Source organism: Lampris incognitus, chromosome 15 (genome assembly GCF_029633865.1).
Source record: "Lampris incognitus isolate fLamInc1 chromosome 15, fLamInc1.hap2, whole genome shotgun sequence".
Lineage (NCBI taxonomy): Eukaryota > Metazoa > Chordata > Actinopteri > Lampriformes > Lampridae > Lampris > Lampris incognitus.
In genome coordinates, this window is record NC_079225.1 from 44,301,052 (window position 1) to 44,321,832 (window position 20,781).

General features: G+C 45.5%; 1 protein-coding gene across 1 annotated transcript in view; it reads left to right on the top strand.

Annotated features, from left to right (window-relative positions):
* The window catches only part of e2f6 (E2F transcription factor 6), a 30,638-nt gene extending 12,800 nt beyond the window's left edge, over positions 1–17,838 (top strand). The window contains exons 5-8 of the mRNA XM_056294889.1: positions 12,390–12,545; positions 15,687–15,801; positions 16,140–16,296; positions 16,977–17,838. Of these exons, the coding sequence (XP_056150864.1) occupies positions 12,390–12,545; positions 15,687–15,801; positions 16,140–16,296; positions 16,977–17,002 (454 nt within the window). The 3' untranslated portion in view covers positions 17,003–17,838. The remainder of the gene's footprint in view (positions 1–12,389; positions 12,546–15,686; positions 15,802–16,139; positions 16,297–16,976) is intronic.
* The last annotated feature ends 2,943 nt before the right edge of the window (positions 17,839–20,781 follow it).

Here is a 20,781-nt window from a genome sequence, read left to right on the forward strand (position 1 = left end):
CTTGTATCTGCTATTACCAAGGGCTGGGTGTTTGTCACGGAAGTCGCGGGTGTCACGGATTCCGGGATTCTCGCCATTGTTTTTTGCCATGTCCGCGATTTCCCCAGTTTTTAGTGCTTTCCGTGATTTTTCTACAGTTTTGAATGGTAGCCTAACTGTCAATCTTAACGTAGCCTACAGTGTGATCTATACAGGCTAGTGTTTCTCAACCCAGTCCTCAAGGAACCCCTATCCTGCAGATTTTCATTGTAACCCTGCATAGGTAGCCCTGCTTGTACTTACTCGACCAATCATCTCGCAGCACTTAATTATGCAAGGTGTGCAACATCTGACAAAATTCATTGCTGATTGGTTGAATAACTACAAACAGGTACCTATTCAGGGTTGCAAAGAAAATATGCAGAATAGGGGTTCCTTGAGGACTGGGTTGAGAAACACTGGTATAGGCACTAAGCATTTTAACCATCACTTCTGAACCGCATATAGCCTAGCATTGCACATTTTGACCCACACCCGACCCATAGATTGTCCCAATTAGCGGAAGTTTACAGTGTGATGTTACGTTCCCATGGTTACGTTAGAAGTGCGAATGAATGAACGGCTAACGTTAGTCACGGTCCGATCAAAAACTTCAAAATGAGTAAAACTGCAAAGACCTCCGCTAAAGCACGATCCCTACAATACCCAGAACAAACTTTTCACGTCAGTGGTGGTTTGTTATTTTGCTCGATGTGTAACATCCCGGTGGACTACCCTCGAAGAGCAAGTTGCGACAAGCATTTGCAGACACACGTTGTAGAACCTGATAATGTAATAAATCCCCGATAATGCAATAACCCTGATAATGTAATAAAAAATGCACTTGAGGCCATTGAAAATGCAATAAAACCTGATAATGTAATAACTTCCTGATAATGTAATAAAGTGCATTTCCCGATAATGTAATAAACTATATATCATAGCTAACCCTAACCCTAATAACGTCCCGTTAATGTAACACATTATTACATTGTTGGTAAAAAGTTTATTACATTATTGGGACATGCACTTTATTACATTATCAGGAAGTTATTACATTATCGGGTTTTATTGCATTTTCAATGGACTCGAGCAGATTTTTATTACATTATTGGGAATTTATTACATTATCAGGTTCTACACACGTCCATAAAAAGAAAGCCCCAGATCGGGCCATTGAAACCGAGAAGAGCCGAAAACTGCAGAAAACTGTGTCAGAGCTGTTTCAAGCTAAAACAACCGCACAATTGCATAGACAGAGTGAGGTAATTAAACTTACAGAAGCTTTCACTTCAGCCAACATCCCCTTACACACACTGGACAATGTTGGCCTGAAGTCCTATCTGGAACACAATCTCCGCAACATCGGAGTAATTCCAAGCGCCTGTCAACTCCGACGCACCCACCTGCCTAGCATATTCGTGAAACACGTGAACGAGATCAAAGACAAACTCAAAGTTTGTGACGGAATTAGCATTAAAAAAACAAATTTATTCAAGCACTTGTTACTGTTGCTACAATTGCGTATGTTATTTCAATAATTTACCACTACTGTGCAGGAGATCTCTTGGTTAATTGAATACATTCAAGCTATTTAAAACACTCCGTGATTTCTGCCTCTTTCTTTTTAGTTTTCCGTGATTGTCTACAACTTTGCTGTGATTGCTCCGTGACTTTAGTCAATGTTTTCCGTGACAAACACCCACCCTTAGCTATCACATATGGCTGCTCCCGTTAGGGGGCGCCACAGCGGATCATCTGTTTCCATCTCTTCCTGTCCTCTGCACCTTCCTTTGTCACACCAGCCACGTACATGTCCTCTCTCACCACATCCATAAACCTCCTCTTTGGTCTTCCTCTTTTCCTCTTCCCTGGCAGCTCCACAATCAGCATCCTTCTCCCAATATACCCAGCATCTCTTCTCCACACATGTCCAAGCCATCTCAAACTTGTCTCTCTTGCTTTGTCTCCAAACCGTCCAACCTGAGCGGTCCCTCTAATACAGCGGTTCCCAACCCCCGGGCCGCGGACCGGTACCGGTCCGTGGGTCATTTGGTACCGGGCCGCAGAGAAAGAATAAATAACTTACATTATTTCCGTTTTATTTGTTATCTGAGTCTGAACGATGTTTTATTTGGAAAAGTGACCGGATTCCCTCTGTTACATCCGTCTATGACTCACTCCTAACGCTTGTCTCGGTCACGTGATACGTTGCCGCTAAAATTATACCCACAAGCTAGCAAAATGAGTAAAAAACAAACGTCTTTGGAAAGTTTCGTTGCGAAGGGGAAAAGGCCCGGTGAGGAGACAGAAGAAGAGCCTACGACTTCCAAGAAAAAGAAAGCTGCTTTTAACAGACAATACCAGGAGTCCTACTTAAAATATGGCTTTATCGCGACAGGTGATTCCCGCGCACCAAAGCCCGCTCTGCATAATGTGCGGCGACCGGCTCTCTAATGAGGCAATGAAGCCTTCAAAACGGCTTCGCCACTTGGAGACCAAGCACCCTGCATTAAAAGACAAGCTTTCGGAGTATTTTGGAAGAAAAAAGCATGAACAAGAAGGACAGAAGCAATTACTGAGGGCCACCACATCAACAAATGCGAGTGCACTGAGAGCGTCATAATTGGTGGCTAATCGTATTGCTAAGGCTAAGAAGCCATTCACCATTGGTGAAGAATTGATCCTGCCCGCCACTAAAGACATTTGCCGGTGAACTTCTAGGAGAGGCTGCGGTTAAAAAGATAGCACAGGTGCCTCTTTCGGCCAGCACCGTCACTCGGCACATTGAGGAAATAGCAGAGGACATTGAGACACAATTGTTGGAGAGGATTAATACATCACCGTGGTACGCACTCCAGGTTGACGAGTCTACAGATATTGACAACAAGGCAACACTACTTGTTTATGTGCGATATCTTTATCAGGAGGATGTGCATGAGGATATGTGCACTATCGTTGCCAACCAAAACCACAGCCGCAGAACTGTTCAAGTCGCTGGATGATTATATATCAGGAAAACTGAAATGGTCCTTTTGTGTCAGCATATGCACAGACGGAGCTGCTGCCATGACCGGACGGCTGTCTGGTTTAACTACTCGGATTAAGGAGGTTGCATCTGAATGTGAGTTTACGCATTGTGTCAATCACAGGGAAATGCTGGCTAGCCGAAAAATACCACCGGAACTTAACAGCGTATTGAATGACGTCGTTAAAGTTATTAACCATGTCAGAGCACGCGCCCTTAACTCGCGCCTGTTCGAGCAGCTTTGTGAGGAGATGGACGCGGAGTACAGACACCTTCTCTTATACACAGAAATACACTACCGTTCAAAAGTTTGGGATCACCCAAACAATTTTGTGTTTTCCATGAAAAGTCACACTTATTCACCACCATATGTTGTGAAATGAATAGAAAATAGAGTCAAGACATTGACAAGGTTAGAAATAATGATTTGTATTTGAAATAAGATTTTTTTTACATCAAACTTTGCTTTCGTCAAAGAATCCTCCATTTGCAGCAATTACAGCATTGCAGACCTTTGGCATTCTAGCTGTTAATTTGTTGAGGTAATCTGGAGAAATTGCACCCCACGCTTCCAGAAGCAGCTCCCACAAGTTGGATTGGTTGGATGGGCACTTCTTGCGTACCATACGGTCAAGCTGCTCCCACAACAGCTCAATGGGGTTCAGAACTGGTGACTGCGCTGGCCACTCCATTACCGATAGAATACCAGCTGCCTGCTTCTGCTCTAAATAGTTCTTGCACAATTTGGAGGTGTGTTTAGGGTCATTGTCCTGTTGTTGGATGAAATTGGCTCCAATCAAGCGCTGTCCACTGGGTATGGCATGGCGTTGCAAAATGGAGTGATAGCCTTCCTTATTCAGAATTCCTTTTACCCTGTACAAATCTCCCACCTTACCAGCACCAAAGCAACCCCAGACCATCACATTACCTCCACCATGCTTAACAGATGGCGTCAGGCATTCTTCCAGCATCTTTTCATTTGTTCTGCGTCTCACAAACGTTCTTCTTTGTGATCCAAACACCTCAAACTTGGATTCATCCATCCACAACACTTTTTTCCAGTCTTCCTCTGTCCAATGTCTGTGTTCTTTTGCCCATCTTAATCTTTTTCTTTTATTGGTCAGTCTCAGATATGGCTTTTTCTTTGCCACTCTGCCCTGAAGCCCAGAATCCTGCAGCCGCCTCTTCACTGTAGATGTTGACACTGGTGTTTTGCGGGTACTATTTAATGAAGATACCAGTTGGGGACCTGTGAGGCGTCTGTTTCTCAAACTAGAGACTCTAATGTACTTATCTTCTTGCTCAGTTGTGCAACGCGGCCTCCCACTTCTTTTTCTACTCTGGTTAGAGCCTGTTTGTGCTGTCCTCTGAAGGGAGTAGTACACACCGGTGTAGGAAATCTTCAATTTCTTAGCAATTTCTCGCATGGAATAGCCTTCATTTCTAAGAACAAGAATAGACTGTCGAGTTTCAGATGAAAGTTCTCTTTTTCTGGCCATTTTGAGCGTTTAATTGACCCCACAAATGTGATGCTCCAGAAACTCAATCTGCTCAAAGGAAGGTCAGTTTTGTAGCTTCTGTAACGAGCTAAACTGTTTTCAGATGTGTGAACATGATTGCACAAGGGTTTTCTAATCATCAATTAGCCTTCTGAGCCAATGAGCAAACACATTGTACCATTAGAACACTGGAGTGATAGTTGCTTGAAATGGGCCTCTATACACCTATGTAGATATTGCACCAAAAACCAGACATTTGCAGCTAGAATAGTCATTTACCACATTAGCAATGTATAGAGTGTATTTCTTTAAAGTTAAGACTAGTTTAAAGTTATCTTCATTGAACAGTACAGTGCTTTTCCTTCAAAAATATGGACATTTCAATGTGATCCCAAACTTTTGAACGGTAGTGTAAGATGGCTATCCCGAGGGAGATCGCTGGCCAGAGTGTTTGAATTACGAGAGCCGCTGCAGAGATGTCTCTCAGAAACCAGTCCCCGCTGGCAGCACATTTCAGTGACGAGGAATGGGTCGCAAAACTCGCTTACTTGTGCGACATATTCAACCTGCTCAATGAACTCAATCGGTCACTTCAGGGGGAAATGACAACTGTCTTCAAGTTGGCAGATAAAGTAGCTGCATTTAAAGCCAAACTGGATTTGTGGGGACGGCGTGTGAACAGAGGTATATTTGACATGTTTCAAACATTCGCGGGGATTTTGGAAGAGACTGAGACCGAGCCTTCATTCTCCCAGCTGGTGCACGATCACCTGTCTTTGCTTTTGAAAGAGTTTGAGCGCTACTTCCCAACCGCAAAAGACCCACGAACTGCCAAGGAATGGATCCGCGACCCATTTGTCAACCTTAAAAGTATGTTGGAGACGGCAACTCTGCCGGTGTTCTGGATTAAAGTCACGGCAGAATACCCTGAGATCGCCACAACAGCACTGAAAACCCTGTCGCCATTTCTGACATCCTATTTGTGTGAAGCGGGATTTTCTGCAGTGACGGCAACCAAAACAAAATGACGGAGTAGACTGGACATAAGCAACACACTTCGGGTGTCATTGTGTCCCATTACCCCTAGATGGGACCGTCTCGTTGCAGAGAAACAAGCTCAGGGCTCCCACTGATTTAGCGTTATGGTGAGTTGTATTTTCATGCAATTTGTATTTGTTTTTGTGTTGTATCTTATTTTGAAGGCATGTTTAAACGTTACCATGGCGACCAGAGAGTGTTAGGGGGCAGAGAGGATGTTACTCATGTTATGTTGTTGGCGCGATGTTACGAGGACGCTGTTAATAAAGTTGCATACGAGTACACAGTGGATTCACGTTTATTATTATATTTAGAAAATGCCACAGTTTTTATGCCGGTCGTATCATTTTATTTCGTGTATTTATCCGCCACACCTTAAAGGCCGGTCCTTGAAAATATTGTCTGACATTAAACCGGTCCGTGGCGCAAAAAAGGTTGGGGACCGCTGCTCTAATATCTACTACTACTTTCGGCTGCTCCCGTTAGGGGTCGCCACAGCGGATCATCCCTTTCCATTTCTTCCTGTCTTCTGCGTCTTCCTCTGTCACACCAGCCACCTGCATGTCTTCCCTCACTACATCCATAAACCTCCTCTTTGGCCTTCCTCTTCCCTGGCAGCTCCATATTCAGCATCCTTCTCCCAATATACTCAGCATCTCTCCTCCACACATGTCCAAGCCATCTCAGTCTTGTCTCTCTTGCTTTGTCTCCAAACCGTCCAACCTGAGCTGTCCCTCTAATATACCCGTTCCTAATCCTGTCCTTCATCACTCCCAATGAAAATCTTATCATCTTCAACTCTGCCACCTCCAGCTCCACCTCCTGTCTTTTCAACAGTGCCATTGTCTCCAAACCACACAACATAGCTGGTCTCACAACCACCTTGTAAACCTTCCCTTTAACTCTTGCTGGTACCCTTCTGTCACAAATCACTCCTGACACTCTTCTCCACCCCACCTGCACTCTCTTCTTCACTCCCCATTACTTTGGGCAGTTGACCCCAAGTATTTAAACTCGTATGCCTTCGTCACCTCTACTCCTTGCATCCTCACCATTCCACTGTCCTTCCTCTCATTCACACATATGTATTCCGTCTTGCTGCTACTGACTTTCATTTCTCTTCTCTCCAGTACATACCGCCACTTCTCCCCATTACCAAACTTGTGTAATGAGAGAAAAATGCAGGGGTTTTCTGTTTGCAGAAACCAATCACTATTCTGGTGGGTGGAACTTCAGGTGACTGTGCTCTTTCAAATTAACACTGACTCACAATTATGTTGGTAATATGGAAAATTAAAGAGGTCATATCATGCTTTTTGGATTTTTCCCTTTCCTTTAGTGTATTATATAGCAGGGAGGTGCATGTAAAATGTCTGCAGAGTTACAAATCACTGGCTGAAACACCTCATTTGTAGTTCAGCGTTTTCTTCCGTTGTCTATCTGTGTCACTATGTAACACATTTTCATAATGCCTGCGTAGTTAGTTTAGCCTGCCCTCAAACAAAGTTCAGTAGAGTGGATGGGTCACAGATTTTGGTGCAACACTGGGAAGAGTTTGGGTAGCGCGTAACGTAATGTCAAGAAGACGCCGTTTTCTTCGGTGCAAAGATAAACTCCCTTCATTTAGACTTCAAAAGGAAGATGAAATGAAGAATCGGAGGTTAAAATTCCATTTTACCACTATTCCTCAGCAGTGTAACCCCAACCTTTTATGTCCCCTTCATTTTACTGAGGACTGCTTCCTGAACCAGGCACAGTTCAATGCTAGATTTTCAACTCTCTTCGCCTTTCGTAAAGAAGAAAACCTGATGAAACCAACAAAACCACGTCATCTGCGAAGCACAAAGATGCATTCTGAGGTCTCCAAAACGGTCCCACTCCTCACCTTGGCTGCACCTTAAGAGCCTGTCTATGGATATCACAAACAGAATCAGAGACAAGGGACAACCTTGGCGGAGTCCGACACCCACCGAAAATGTGTTTGACTGAGCTGAGAATGCGCACACAGCTCTCACTTTGGTTATACAAGGACGGGATAGCTTGTAGCAAGTGCCCCGGGGTACACAGTCATAAGCTTTCTCCAAATCCACAAAACACATGTAGACTGGATGGCAAAACTCCCATGCCTCCCTCAGCACTTCCACAAGGGTAAAGAGTTGGTCTGTTGTTCCACGGCCAGGACGGAATCCGCATTGTTCCTCCTGGATCCGAGGTTCAACAATCGGTTGGAGCCTCCTTTCCAGCACCCTAGACTAGACTTTCCCAGAGGCTGAGCAGTGTCATGCCGATAATTGGAGCACACCCTCTGGATGCGCTCCAATGAAAAAATGGCTCATGTGCAACACCAAGGAAAAGATCAGACTTGACTGTTAATTGTTCTTGTAACCCCTTCTTACCTGGTGTTATAATGCACACAGGAATCAAACTCTTATATTAAAACAAATCAGGATCCTAGATTCTCAGCGGTTGATGGTAAGATGGCTGAAATTCCTGTTTACCCCTAAATGTCATGAATGTTAGAACAGGTAACAATTACAGGTGACTGAAAAGTATAACAAGAAAAAGTTGAATGGAAATGTAACACATTGAGTAGCGCAGTGCCTCCACTGCGGAAATACTACACCCAAAATTAAGCTAGCATACTGTGTATTTCCCCAGAATTTAAGTTAGAAATATTCTAACACTGGTAATCGATACCTATTACCTCTATAGGTGTGTGTGTGCGCAAATGCTGATCAAGCCAGTGATGCATCTAATAAAAGGTGTAATGCACCAGTGGTGTTCTATTATTACTATGCACTCTTAACAAGTTAAAATGAGCAGCCAATATATAATTGCATACAATAGTAGATTATCTATTAATTAATAATAGTTATAGTTAGTAAATGAAATCAAATATTGAGATATATTTGAGAGCGGAGGGTGAAACCAATGTTCACCCCCAGGTGGCAAAGTGGCTCTCTCTATCCCAAAGTGATATAAGATGTAGAACCTGATAATGTAATAAATCCCCGATAATGTAATAACCCTGATAATGTAATAAAAAAATACACTTGAGGCCATTGAAAATGCAATAAAACCTGATAATGTAATAACTTCCTGATAATGTAATAAAGTGCATTTCCCGATAATGTAACAAACTTTTTACCGATAATATAATAAAGTATTGCATTAACAGGAGGTTATTACATGATCAGGTTAGCCTTCATTTTGCAGGTCCTGATAATGTAATAATTCCCCAATATTGTAATAATTTAACAGCAGACCACCTATTAATGGGTTCAAGTGGTGATGCTGTGTTGGCAACTCTAGCTCCAGAGCTCTAGCGCCACCAACAGGTCAAAGTTGGACATGCACGAATGTTTATTAACTTTTGACCTGTTTATCCGTTTTTCACAACCACTGTATCACTGAAATGCACTTTATTACATTATCAGGAAGTTGTTACATTAACAGGTTTTATTGCATTTTCAATGGCCTCAAGAGCAGATTTTTATTACATTATCGGGGTTATTACGTTATTGGGAATTTATTACATTATCAGGTTCTACAGTCCCCCAAAACTAAATCTTAACCCTTATCTGGCTGCAGCCTACAACCATTAACCAGTGTGATTAAACAAATAAAATGTCTAAAGCTCATAAAAGAAAGTAATCAAGATTGACTTACAGTGTGTATAAACGGTTTCAACAGTCACGTCAGCAAATCCGCAGCGTACTGTCGACATTATCAACCTGGCGCGGTGCCGTTGGGGCCCGTCGGTGCACAGAGGCAACTTCAACCGCTCGCACCTCGGACCGACGTCGGGCTCCCTGAGCCGATGGTTTTACCTCAATCCCGGAGCTCGGGGCGCAAACCTACCTCCTTGCTGACAGCCGAAGCAAGTCCAGTGAGCACCGCCGCCGAGGAGGTGATCAAGGCCGCCACGGTCGGCTCCTCCTCACGGAATTCGAGGATCCCTCTGACGGGAAACGGAGCTAGCTCACAGCGGCTAGCGAACTTGTCAGGGTGCCGCGCTGCTAGCCAGTCAGCTAACACCGGTAGCTAGCTAACACCGGTAGCTAGCTAACACCGGTAGCCAGTTACTCAAATAAACACCGCGAAACTCAAAAATCACGGAACAAGAAAACGCACGAGGAGGAAGGACGATCCGAATGACCAACGAGGTTTTACACTTGTGGCGCCTGTGTACACAAATACACGCTGCACTAGGTCTCCACAAAACCAGCGTCGACGCCGAGCAGCGCGGGAAGTAACCTCCCTCTTGGGAGCGTAGACTCGGCAGAGGCCTAGAAAGAGCGCGTTACGTCAATGAGGGGTCAGAACGCGGGACGGTCACGTGGTTCACGTAGCCGCCGAATAGTTCCCAACGAAGCTTGGCGGGTCATTTAAACGAACCGCTTAGCCGCGATTTCTGGTAACTACTAACCCATATTTTCAGATTTTTATATATATATATATATATATATATATATATATATATATATATATATACTAGAAGAACCCCGCTACAATGTAGCGGTTTGGTTATCCACCCGTCTAAATCTCCCTCCTCTTCATCCTGCCAGCTAACCGCCTCCCCCCCCCACTCCAACTCCCTCCCCAAATGCTCAGAATCATCCGAAATGCCGAGAAAAGTGGTTTTTAGCCATTTTTAGAAAATGCATATTTTGCATAATTATACATAATTATATTTTAATTTTCTGCTATTTTTCTGGTACTCTCTGGAACAATACCTACCACATCCAAAAAAAATTAGGATCATAAGTGCATTTTTGCAAAAATGCATATATTTTGCATAATGCCAAAACATTTCTAAGTCCCAGAAAAAAATTTTTTATATGTAGGTGAAAAAATCAAAGATGCTCAGAATCATCTGAAATGCCGAGAAAAGGGTTTTTTTAGCCATTTTTAGAAAAATGCATATTTTGCATATTTATGCATAATTTTAATTTTCTGGGATTTTTCCCTTACTCTCTGAGACAATACCTACCACCTCCAAAAAGAATTAGGATCATAAGTGCTTTAGTTTTCGGTCCCGCTAGCTACACTAACACCACACACACACACATTACGAAAATATATGAGTAGATATAGATATATTCCAACGTGACACATATTCTATGCACACTCTTTGGAACTATCCGGGGCTCCCATGATCCGCCATTGCTCTTAAATAATTGGCCCATTGACATCTACGGAGTTGACGTAACTTTCTCCCTCTGGGGTTTGTCTAAAGCCGGATGTGACGCAGGCGACCGGATGCCTGTCTGGTTGCCACGGTGGTTGCTACAACAAACTGGAGCTTCACCTAACATGATTCCACGCATGATTCTGACATAGTTTAACTGGTACGGTAACGCGTTAGTACTGTAGTGTAGCTATGCTTTATTTACTAGCCACTCGGCGGAGAGAGAACATGTAATTTACGTTAATCTAGCTAGCTAACATTGCGTCAAGCTAAAGACAACGTTAGCTAACGTTGCTTGCGGCAAGCTAAGGCATAACGTTACTCGTCTCACATAAATAACGTTAACGTTATTAAATGCATCGTCAAATTACAGTTTCTTGAACGATGGATTATGGTCCACTTTAGCCTATTGTTCGATAACGTGGGATAAGGTTAGCTACGTTAGCTACGATTAACGTTAGGACAACTCGCCGTCCTGACCAAACGCCTTGTCTTTATGATAGACAACGAATTTAGTCATAGTTCTTTCTTCGAATTCATTTATATTCTTTTCTAAATCTATTTTGGATTTGAAACGTTGAATATCCTCCTGATCTTGAAAGCCGTCCATGGTGGCTAGCCAACGTTAAACAGATCACACCAGTCGCATGTGCCATGGATCAACATCCGGCAGATCTCTGCGTCACATCCGGCTTCAGACGTCCCCATATTAGACAAACCCCTAGATTTCTCCGCGATTTCGCGGCTACACTGGATTAACAGATTATGATTGGCTCTTTCCAACATTCAAATAAAAACACATTAAATGATTGGCTCGTTACAAAATAGCGGGAATCTTTACACTACAAAGCGTCCTGGTAAATGTGGTAACAGCAGAAACAAGATACAGGACATACAGTAGAAAAAAATACATACTGTAGCAAATACGCGAACCCGTATTGCCCGGTGGTTAAGATAGTCGCTTGCAGTGTGGGAGCCACGGGTTCGCGTCCCGGCTGCGCCAGTCCCTGTGGTTGCCCCCCGAATTCGCTGCATTGGTGTCAGTAGTGGGATACATGCGGACGCGCTTTCCCGAAGGAGGGGGGTAGTGTAATGTGCATGGACAAGTAGACACGTTGGCCCTTTGCTAACAGGTCGGACCCTTTAGTCGAGCGGCCAGCGATGTCTCCCGCGGTTCGGGTTCGCGTCCCGGCTGCGGCGGTTCCTGTGGTTGCCCCCCGAATTCGCGTCAATATATAGTGTGCATTAATCATCTTTTACAGGTCCTTACATTCTTGAATGCTTTTTTTTCCAGGCCCGTTTTTCTCTGAGTCATTGTTAGCTTAATGCTAAACTAAAACACACTGGACTGTTCATAGATATGAGACTGTTTTACTCTAGAACCGTGCTTACTGAAAGGAGCTTTTTTTTTGTGCCCCCAAACTCCCACTGGAATTGACTCATACATTGTCCTTGGCTCAAAGATCTCAGTCTCAGACATTTTCAATTCAAATTTCTCAAATTCAGTGTCTACCTTAGCAACACTTCCTACTTCAATGTTCTCGTCTATTCTTGCATTTAAACTTCAGAAGAATCCAAACGTTTCCTGTCTCTCTTTGTCTCTCCATCTCCCCAGAGGAAAGAGCCCAGTGTCGTGTTTCCTAGGGAGAAGCCAGCAGAGATTCCAGAAGGAGCTGGGGAACCTGAAGGTCGTGGAGGAGACGCTGGATGAACTCATCAAAACGTGCGCCCAGCAGCTCTTCAACTTGACTGACGACAAGGAGAACTCTAGATATCCTTTCACAAGTCAAATTGGCCACATTCACACAGCAGCTGAATACACTTGTCACTCCTCATGAGAGCACAAATTATCCCCACCAGATGGATAGCCTGGAGGAGATGCTGTGCTGGGTCATGTGTGTGTGTGTCTCCACGGCTAATCTCACAAACTACTGGACCTATCAGCCTACAAATGTTTGTGCACAGTTACGACTGTATGATAAGGTACCTCTTGTGGTTGCGGGGATTCAAAACGTTCGAAAAACGTTTTTTCCCACTTTCGCCACTCCCTCTCTTCATTCACGCTCTAGCTTGCTCGACCAACGCTGCTCTCTGTCGCTGCCCGCTCTGAGTCAACCGTGCACATGTGCGATTCACATCTATGGTTGAATCGCATCAGGCAGCGCCATGATCAAAAGTTAATAATAGAATGTTGATAATCCAGGAAAAATGCGAGTGTTATAAAGGAACAACTTCCTCTGGGTTGCAGTCAGAACTGGAAGTGTTGCATATTCATGTCGCTGCCCAGTATGAGTCAGCCGTAGATGTGAGTCCCGCATGCACGAGCGTAAATGGTTTACCCGGCTTTATTATTATGAAAATAAAGACAGGGATATGGCTAGACCAAAATGGTCCCATAGCAAACCTTTTCTTTTTGGAAAGTGTACGTTTATATTGGACTTGGTCACATCCGTGCGAGGGTCCACCTAGGGGGCTGCACATCCACAGACTGACAGGCAAAACGTTTTTATTAGGTAGATTTTTTTTTTTTTGCTTGTGTGCTTCATGTTAGAAACTTTTTTTCTTCCACATTTCTCCTTCAGTCGAATTGGGTGCTGTGCAAAAGCCTTAAAATGGCTGGAAAAACACTGGTATTTAATAATAATGATAATAAATCAATCTTATATCGCGCTTTTCAAGTACTCAAAGTCGCTTTACAATAACTGGAGCGAAACAAGACGACAGATGAACATAACACAGACATACAGGGGTGGATGGGAAGGGGGGCAGACATACAGGGGTGGATGGGAAGGGGGGCTACGAGAGGGAGAAGCGGCAGCCACAGACGACGCCAGCGGTACTCTCCGACTCGGACAGATATAAAGGGAAAGAAAAACAAACATCATAAATCACACAAATCACAGATGCAGGTCAAGCGCTCAGTCCCCAGCCTGCCCCAGACCAGGGGTGTATGAGCGGACGGGGGGGGGGGGCACGAGAAGGCAATGGAGAAAAGGTGTGTCTTGAGACGGGATTGGAAGAGCGACAGGGATTCTGAGTCTCTAATGATTTGGGGAAGTGAGTTCCAGAGCCGGGGAGCTGCTCTGGAGAAGGCTCGGTCACCAAAGCCGCGGAGGTTGGACCTGGGGGTAGAGAGAAGGGAGGCTGAGGTGGATCTGAGGGACCGAGAGGGTTGGTAGGGGGAGAGGAGATCGGTGAGGTATGGGGGAGCCAGTTTGTGAAGGGCTTTATAAGTGAGAACCAGGAGTTTTTAATTGATCCGGTGGGAGATGGGTAGCCAGTGGAGGTCTTTTAGGACTGGGGTGATGTGGTGCCAGGATTTGGTGAAAGTTAAAAGTTGGGCGGATGCGTTCTGGACCACTTGGAGTCTCTTGATAGAGCTAGCACTGATGCCAGAGAGGAGTGAGTTGCAGTAATCAAGGCGGGAGGAGATGAAGGCATGGATCAGTATCTCAGCAGCAGGGCGAGTGAGAGAGGATCTTATTTTTGCAATGTTGCGAAGGTGGTAGAAGGAGGATTTGACCATTTGGCGGATATGTGGCTCAAGGGAGAGGGTGGGATCAAGGATCACACCAAGGTTGCGTGCCTGGGGGGAAGGGGAGACAGTAGCGCCATCGATGGTGAGTGCAAGGTTGTTGATTTGATTATTTCTGTCCGTGTGTGTATTTGTCCATTGCTACTCTCCCATACTGCTGGACCTGTCAGGCTTATAATTTTATGCGCACAGTTATGACTGTACGATCAAGGACGTCTCGTGGTTGCAGGGATTCAAAATCTTTGAAAACCCTGTTTTAGGGCCCTGACACACCAGGCCGACGGTCAGCCAATATTGGGCCGTCACCGTCAGCGAGCGTCTGTAACCCTAGTTTTTGCAGTGTGTCCCGCACTAGCCGGACCCCCTGTCGGCAGCTTCAGCATGTTGAATCGGCGGAGTCCGTTGGTGAGAGAGATCACTCCTGACTGGCTGTTCAGCTTAGCGAATCAGTGCAGAACGTACATGCTAGTTGGCCGTCAGCTGTAGTCTTTGCGGTGTGTTCAAGTGCTACTTTTGGGCCCAGACAGCAGGCGACGTGAGGCGACGCAACACTCGGGCTTCGTTGCCGCTAGTCGGTTTGGTGTGTCTGGGCTCTTACGCTGCAATTGAGTGCTAACTCCTCAGCTGGTTTTCCGCCTAAGTCCGAGCACTGGAGAAAGGGAGATGCGCCTGGCGGGGGATGGACTCTTCTAGTTCCAGTTAAGGCGGACATGAAAAAGAGCGACAAGTGCGTTCTGTAACCAACGTGATAACCAGGACTGTGAATTTGAGTGCTGGTTCATTTGATTTCTGTTTTGTGTACCAGAGCAGTATAGTACAAGTAGGATCCCAGAAAGTTGAATCAGTTCTGCTGGACTGATTCAACCTCTGCGATTTCCTCACCCGGATTATTGAGCGTACATAAAAATAGTACAAGTAGGAGTTGGCCATGTCATTGTGCATATATCACTTAAGCACACAGGAATTCCAGACTAAACCCAGAGTGACAGCAGCTCTCTACTGTCTGCTCACTGCCTGTCTAATGTGTGTGTTGTGTTTTCTCATGTCAGATTGCAGTAACTCAGAGATAAGAGCGAAGTGTCTTCTCAACATATCCAGCCCTGTCGCGGTCTTTCAGTCGGAGTTGCTCCCGCCAGTTTTCTGGCCTGACTCGACTCAAATGCTGCTCTCCAATCAGTGCTTCGATTAATAGTCCTAAAGTTGCCACTACGCTGCAGTTGTGTTGGTTTATTTGTGTGACTGTCTGTCATTGAGGAAAAATGTGCCAAGTCTGAAGAATGGACCCTGACAAAGAATTGTTTTTGTTTTTGGACAAGCTTCGTTAGGGAGGATTGAGTTCTCGCTCTAGCTGAGTAAGATCTTTAACTGGCTCTGCACATCAGCCTATGTCACCCATGAGGACATCAGTCGTATCAAAGTCTTCCAGGACCAGACAGTCATCGTCATCAAAGCTCCAGAGGAAACCAAGCTGGAGGTTCCTGCGCCCAAAGAGGTGAGACCAGATGGTGGTGACGTGAAACGGGTCTGTCAGGGTGACCGGGTTTCCTGCTGGTATATGATATGGTGGTGTGAACTCCACACCGTCAATAGTGCTGTTTGATTATTATAAAATAAAAGTCCTGTTATTGATCAAGCACTAACATTTGGCGACTAGTTCGAATGGGTGAACGTGAAACACTTGATGGGTAAATCAGAAGACTTTACTTCCTGAAGACAAACTTTGTTTCTATTTCCTATTCATCTGTCTGTTTTACGTCTTGCCATTTGTCCATTTATCCTGTAGACGTCCAGAATGAGTTGAGATCTGTTTGTGCGACTGTTTTATTGTAGGACAGCATCCAGATCCACCTGAAAGCAGGGAAGGGGCCAATCAAAGTGATGACATGTGACATGGGGTGTCCACAGGAAGTCCTGCCCACAAACGATGGAGAGAAAGCAGGATGTTTTGCAACGCCGGAGGAAAGCAGGATAAAGACCGCTCCTCTTGGTACAAGTGACACTTCACATACAGCGCCCCCTGGATTTATAGAGATTCAGTATAATTACATTTCTTTGTATCTCAATTATCCGATCCAATTAAAGCCCAAAATAACATCCACCCATCCATCCATTAGCCAAACGGCTAACCCTGCTCTCAGGGTCATGAGGATGCCGGAGCCTATCTCAGTCGTCATTGGGCGGCAGGCGGGGGGACACCCTGGACAGGCCGTCAGGCCATCACAGGACCGACCTATATAGGGCCGATACATATATGTAATCCCTCGGTTGTTTTTACAATCGTTCCAAATTTCGTCTCTGTAATGTCTGCAGGGGTTTTTTCAGTCAGCAAAATCAGCCATTGCACGTTGGCTGGCGCTAGATTAAAACGTTGCAAAACTGAAAACTATTTCCGCATCTCTGATACGTTCATTGCACCTTATCACCTCTCATTTCACCTGTGTAAGTCAATCCTTGTGTATATGCCTGAAGATTGTTGTGTTGTAGTGTTGTTATTCTATGTTAAGTACACTGAGAGAGCCACGAAACCGGAGTCGCATTCCATGTATGTGCAAACCCACATGGCCTATAAACGTGGTTCTGATTCTGAAAGTGGCCGGCGTCAGACTGTACTCTTCCTTCCAGCCCAGACACCACCTTGTATCTAACTCCTGTGTGTGTGTGTTGCAGAGTCGTGGCCCCTGCAGAGCACGTAGCCCTCTGATTGGTCGCCGCACAGGAAAGGAAGAGCGCAGAGCGAAGACGTTTGTACAGGAAAGCCGTGAAAACACGAGGGAGGACGAGTGACTGTCGTCGATCACGTTACCAACACCCTCAGAACTCATCATGTCAAACCGACCCGGTCTCGTCACATCCAGTCAAGAAAAGAATGTAAAGGAACAGGAACTTTTGTTTTTTATGGTTTGTGTATATCTACCCCCTCTGTATTCTCGTGTATTCTCATAGAAGTGAGAAGAGCCTGTCTTTGTGGTGACGTAATGCCAGGGTCGGGGTCAAAGGTCGGACCGGATTGTGAAAAACGCCTGCCACTCGAGATGCAAGCTTTATTTTTCTACACATCAAAGTGTGTCGGTCAAAGTGTGTGGTTTGTGTTGCGTGGATGGATCGGGCAGTTGTGCATCTTTCTGCGGCATTATGTCTACACGATCCTCACGCCCCGAATTATGACGCTCGGTGTTTAATACTACTTTTTTAATTAACCTGTAAACTTTCGATTTTGAGATACTTTATTGATCCCCGTGGGGGAATCCCTCTCTGCATTTAACCCATCCCAGCTGTGTAGGTAGGCGCAGCGGGCGGCCGCCGTGCGGCCCCCGGGGACCAGCTCCGGCTCGTCTCGCCACGCCTCGGTCAGGGGCCCAGACAGGAGTACTGACCCTGACGTGTCTTTCTGATCAAGACGAATCAGGATCGCCGGTCATTCTTTCTTATTCTGTGGATACAGAAATATTTCCCTCATTTTGATTTTTTTTTTTCTGCTGATGAAAACCAACCTCAAAGATATGTAATGAACAATAAACTGCTTCTATAAATAACAATGAACCTGTTTCATTCGTTTGCACGTCTCCCTGCACCTCTTGCTGGAAGACGATATTAAACTTGACGTGGCGTGGTGGCAAGTCTGAATCTGCACAGCGGTCCTGGTTGAAGTCCAAAATCCTTTTTGTTTGACTCGTTTCAGTACGGATACACCCAACAGAATGCCCTGGAACCAGAAACTACACCTCCGCTACGGAGGCTTTAACAGTATCGCAATACTATCAAACCAACCCGGTACTACAATACTGCTTATTCATCACCACAACGTGCTGTGGATTATAAGTGTTTACTATCAGAAAGAATCAGGAACACCGTATTTGTCGTTTCATTTCAAACATCATATCCCCCAGCCCACAGCAGTGCAACACAGAAACAGAAACACATCCAGAAACTACAACACACACACCCAAACTAACACATATATCATCCGACACAGTCGTCCATTATCTGAACCGCTTATCCGGCTCTCAGGGTCATGGGGATGCTGGAGCCTAACCCTGGACAGGCCACCAGGCCATCACACAGGGCTTTTCAATAATGAAAATGAGTCCCCCCCCCCCCTCATTTTTCTCCCCAGTTGTACTTGGCCAATTACTCCACTCTTCCGAGCCTTCCCGGTCTCTGCTCCACCCCCTCTGCCACCCAGGGAGGGGCTGCGGCCTACCTCATGTCTCCTCCCATACATGTGTAGTCGCCAGCTGCTTCTTTTCACCTGACCGTGAGGAGTTTCACCAGGGGGACGTAGCACGTGGGAGGATCACGCTCCCCCCAGTTCCCCCTCCCCCCAAAACAGGTACCTCGACCGACCAGAGGAGGGGTCCAGGACACATACCTGGTTCCAGCTCAGGTTCCATGCATACAGCCGTACTGTATGCAGCTGGGTTCTGCCTCACGTAATGTAATACTGCACATGACGGCAATACATCACCGTCGTAAATAGTAATCACTGTAATGTTGTACATATCCGTGAACATCACATCACTCCCTTTAAAAGAGAAAGATTAACACCATTGTCTTCACAGACAGGTTATAAGGTCTTAGACATAACCGATTCACTTACTGTCTGCAAGAGCAATATCAATTCTCAATCACAACTCAACGTACAATTTAGAATTCAAATGCTACATTGCCTTAGTTCAAGTTCAAATAAACATTCAGTAGGCCACATTGATGGCCTGGAGGTAGCCATCTTAATCATAGTCGTTGAGATATGACGGGCGCTGGCGACCGCTTCTGAAACAGTAACAGTGTCGCTGTCATCCTCGTCAGGATCTGTTTGAGTGTCCTGCATCTCAGCACTGATCTTTTTAAAGAAGGAAGAGTTTCTGGTTATGGAATGTCCATCTTTGTGTGCTGTGACCATCGAGCCTTTGACCTTTGACACTGCGTAAGGCTCGCTGTTGTACGGAGGGGTGAGCTTGTTGTGCTGGGGTCGTTGGTGAAGCACAGTATCACCAGGGGTGAGTGCACTTGGCTTGGCACGGCGGCGTGCGTCTGAGTCAGACGTCATCTTTGCTTTAGCAGTCTTGTCTCGTTCTCTGATTTTGTGGTCAGTGTCACTTTCAGCGGTCGTGGTGATCATCGGGATCTCGGTGTGGATTTTGCGCTGGAACATCAGTTCTGCAGGTGACGCTTCAGCGGTGCTGTGTGGTGGGGAGCGGCACTCACGGAGAAACGTGTTGAGTCTCTGTTTCCATGGGAGGCTCTGGGTTTCTGCCACGCGGATGGCTTTCCCAAGCGTGCGCATGAAGCGTTCTGCTGTTGCATTTCCTTGAGACCAGAGGGGGCGTTATTTTCTGGTGGTGGAAACCCTAGATGGCCAGCAAACTTGGAGAATTGTTAGGGTGACCAGACGTCCCAGTTTGTCCGGGATTGTCCGGGATTGTCCCGGTTTCAAGCTGGGTGTGCCGAGTCCAAGCTACTCTAGCCTGTCTTTTTTTTGGTGGGAGGGGATAAAAATCCTTCGACGTATCATTTCCAGCGAGTCAGACAAGCCTGTGAGCGCGTGCATAGGTGTGTGCGCATGCACGAACGTGTGGTACACTTTTTAGGGTCCCGGTTTGGGATTTTGAAAATCTGGTCACTCTAAGAACTGTTCACTATTGAAAGGAGGGCCATTGTCTGTTTTTAGGTTTCTCGGAATTCCAAACATGGAGAACACTTTATCTATGGCTGGGATTGCTGTGTTGGCTGAAGTGGATCTCACAATTTCAACTACTGGGTAGCGTGTGTGTTCGTCTATGATAGCTAACAGGTATTCTCTGGTAGGGAGTGGGCCATAGAAATCTGCACTGACATAATGCCAGGGGGCTACTGGATGTTCGGACTTCTTCAAAGGTTCCGACTGTGCTATGGGTGTATTGGCCTGGCATGCTAGACAGTTCTTAACAGTGAGTTCTGCTTTCGGGTCAGTGTTAGGAAACCATACTTTTTATCTGAGCAGTCTCTTTGTCTTTACAATGCCCTGGTGTCCTTCATGGGCTAGCTGTAGCCAGTGGCGCCCCCAAGGGGTGGCCAGGGGTGGCCATGGCCACCCTGATACTATTCCTGGCCCCCCCGCTGGCCCCCCCCAGCCACGAGTCGCATATGCAGAATATGCTTCTGATTATGCATAATATGCTTCTATCTCAAATTTATATTAGGTGCTGTTCATTTAAATCAATAATGTATATTTTTCTTAACTCTCATATTGACAGTTTTCCACTAGCCTATACTGTATACTACAACAGCATCATAGAATTCCCGAAATTCAGTCGTGGCTTTTGGTTTTGGTGTGCCACCCAAAGATTTTCAGAGGCCCCATTTGGCCCCCCCTATGAAAAATGTCTGGGGGCGCCACTGCCTGTAGCACTCTGTGTTCAAGAGATGCAGGGATGACGATCTTTGTGCCTCGCAGGATGATGTCATCAGTGTGTGACACAGTGAGCTCACTACT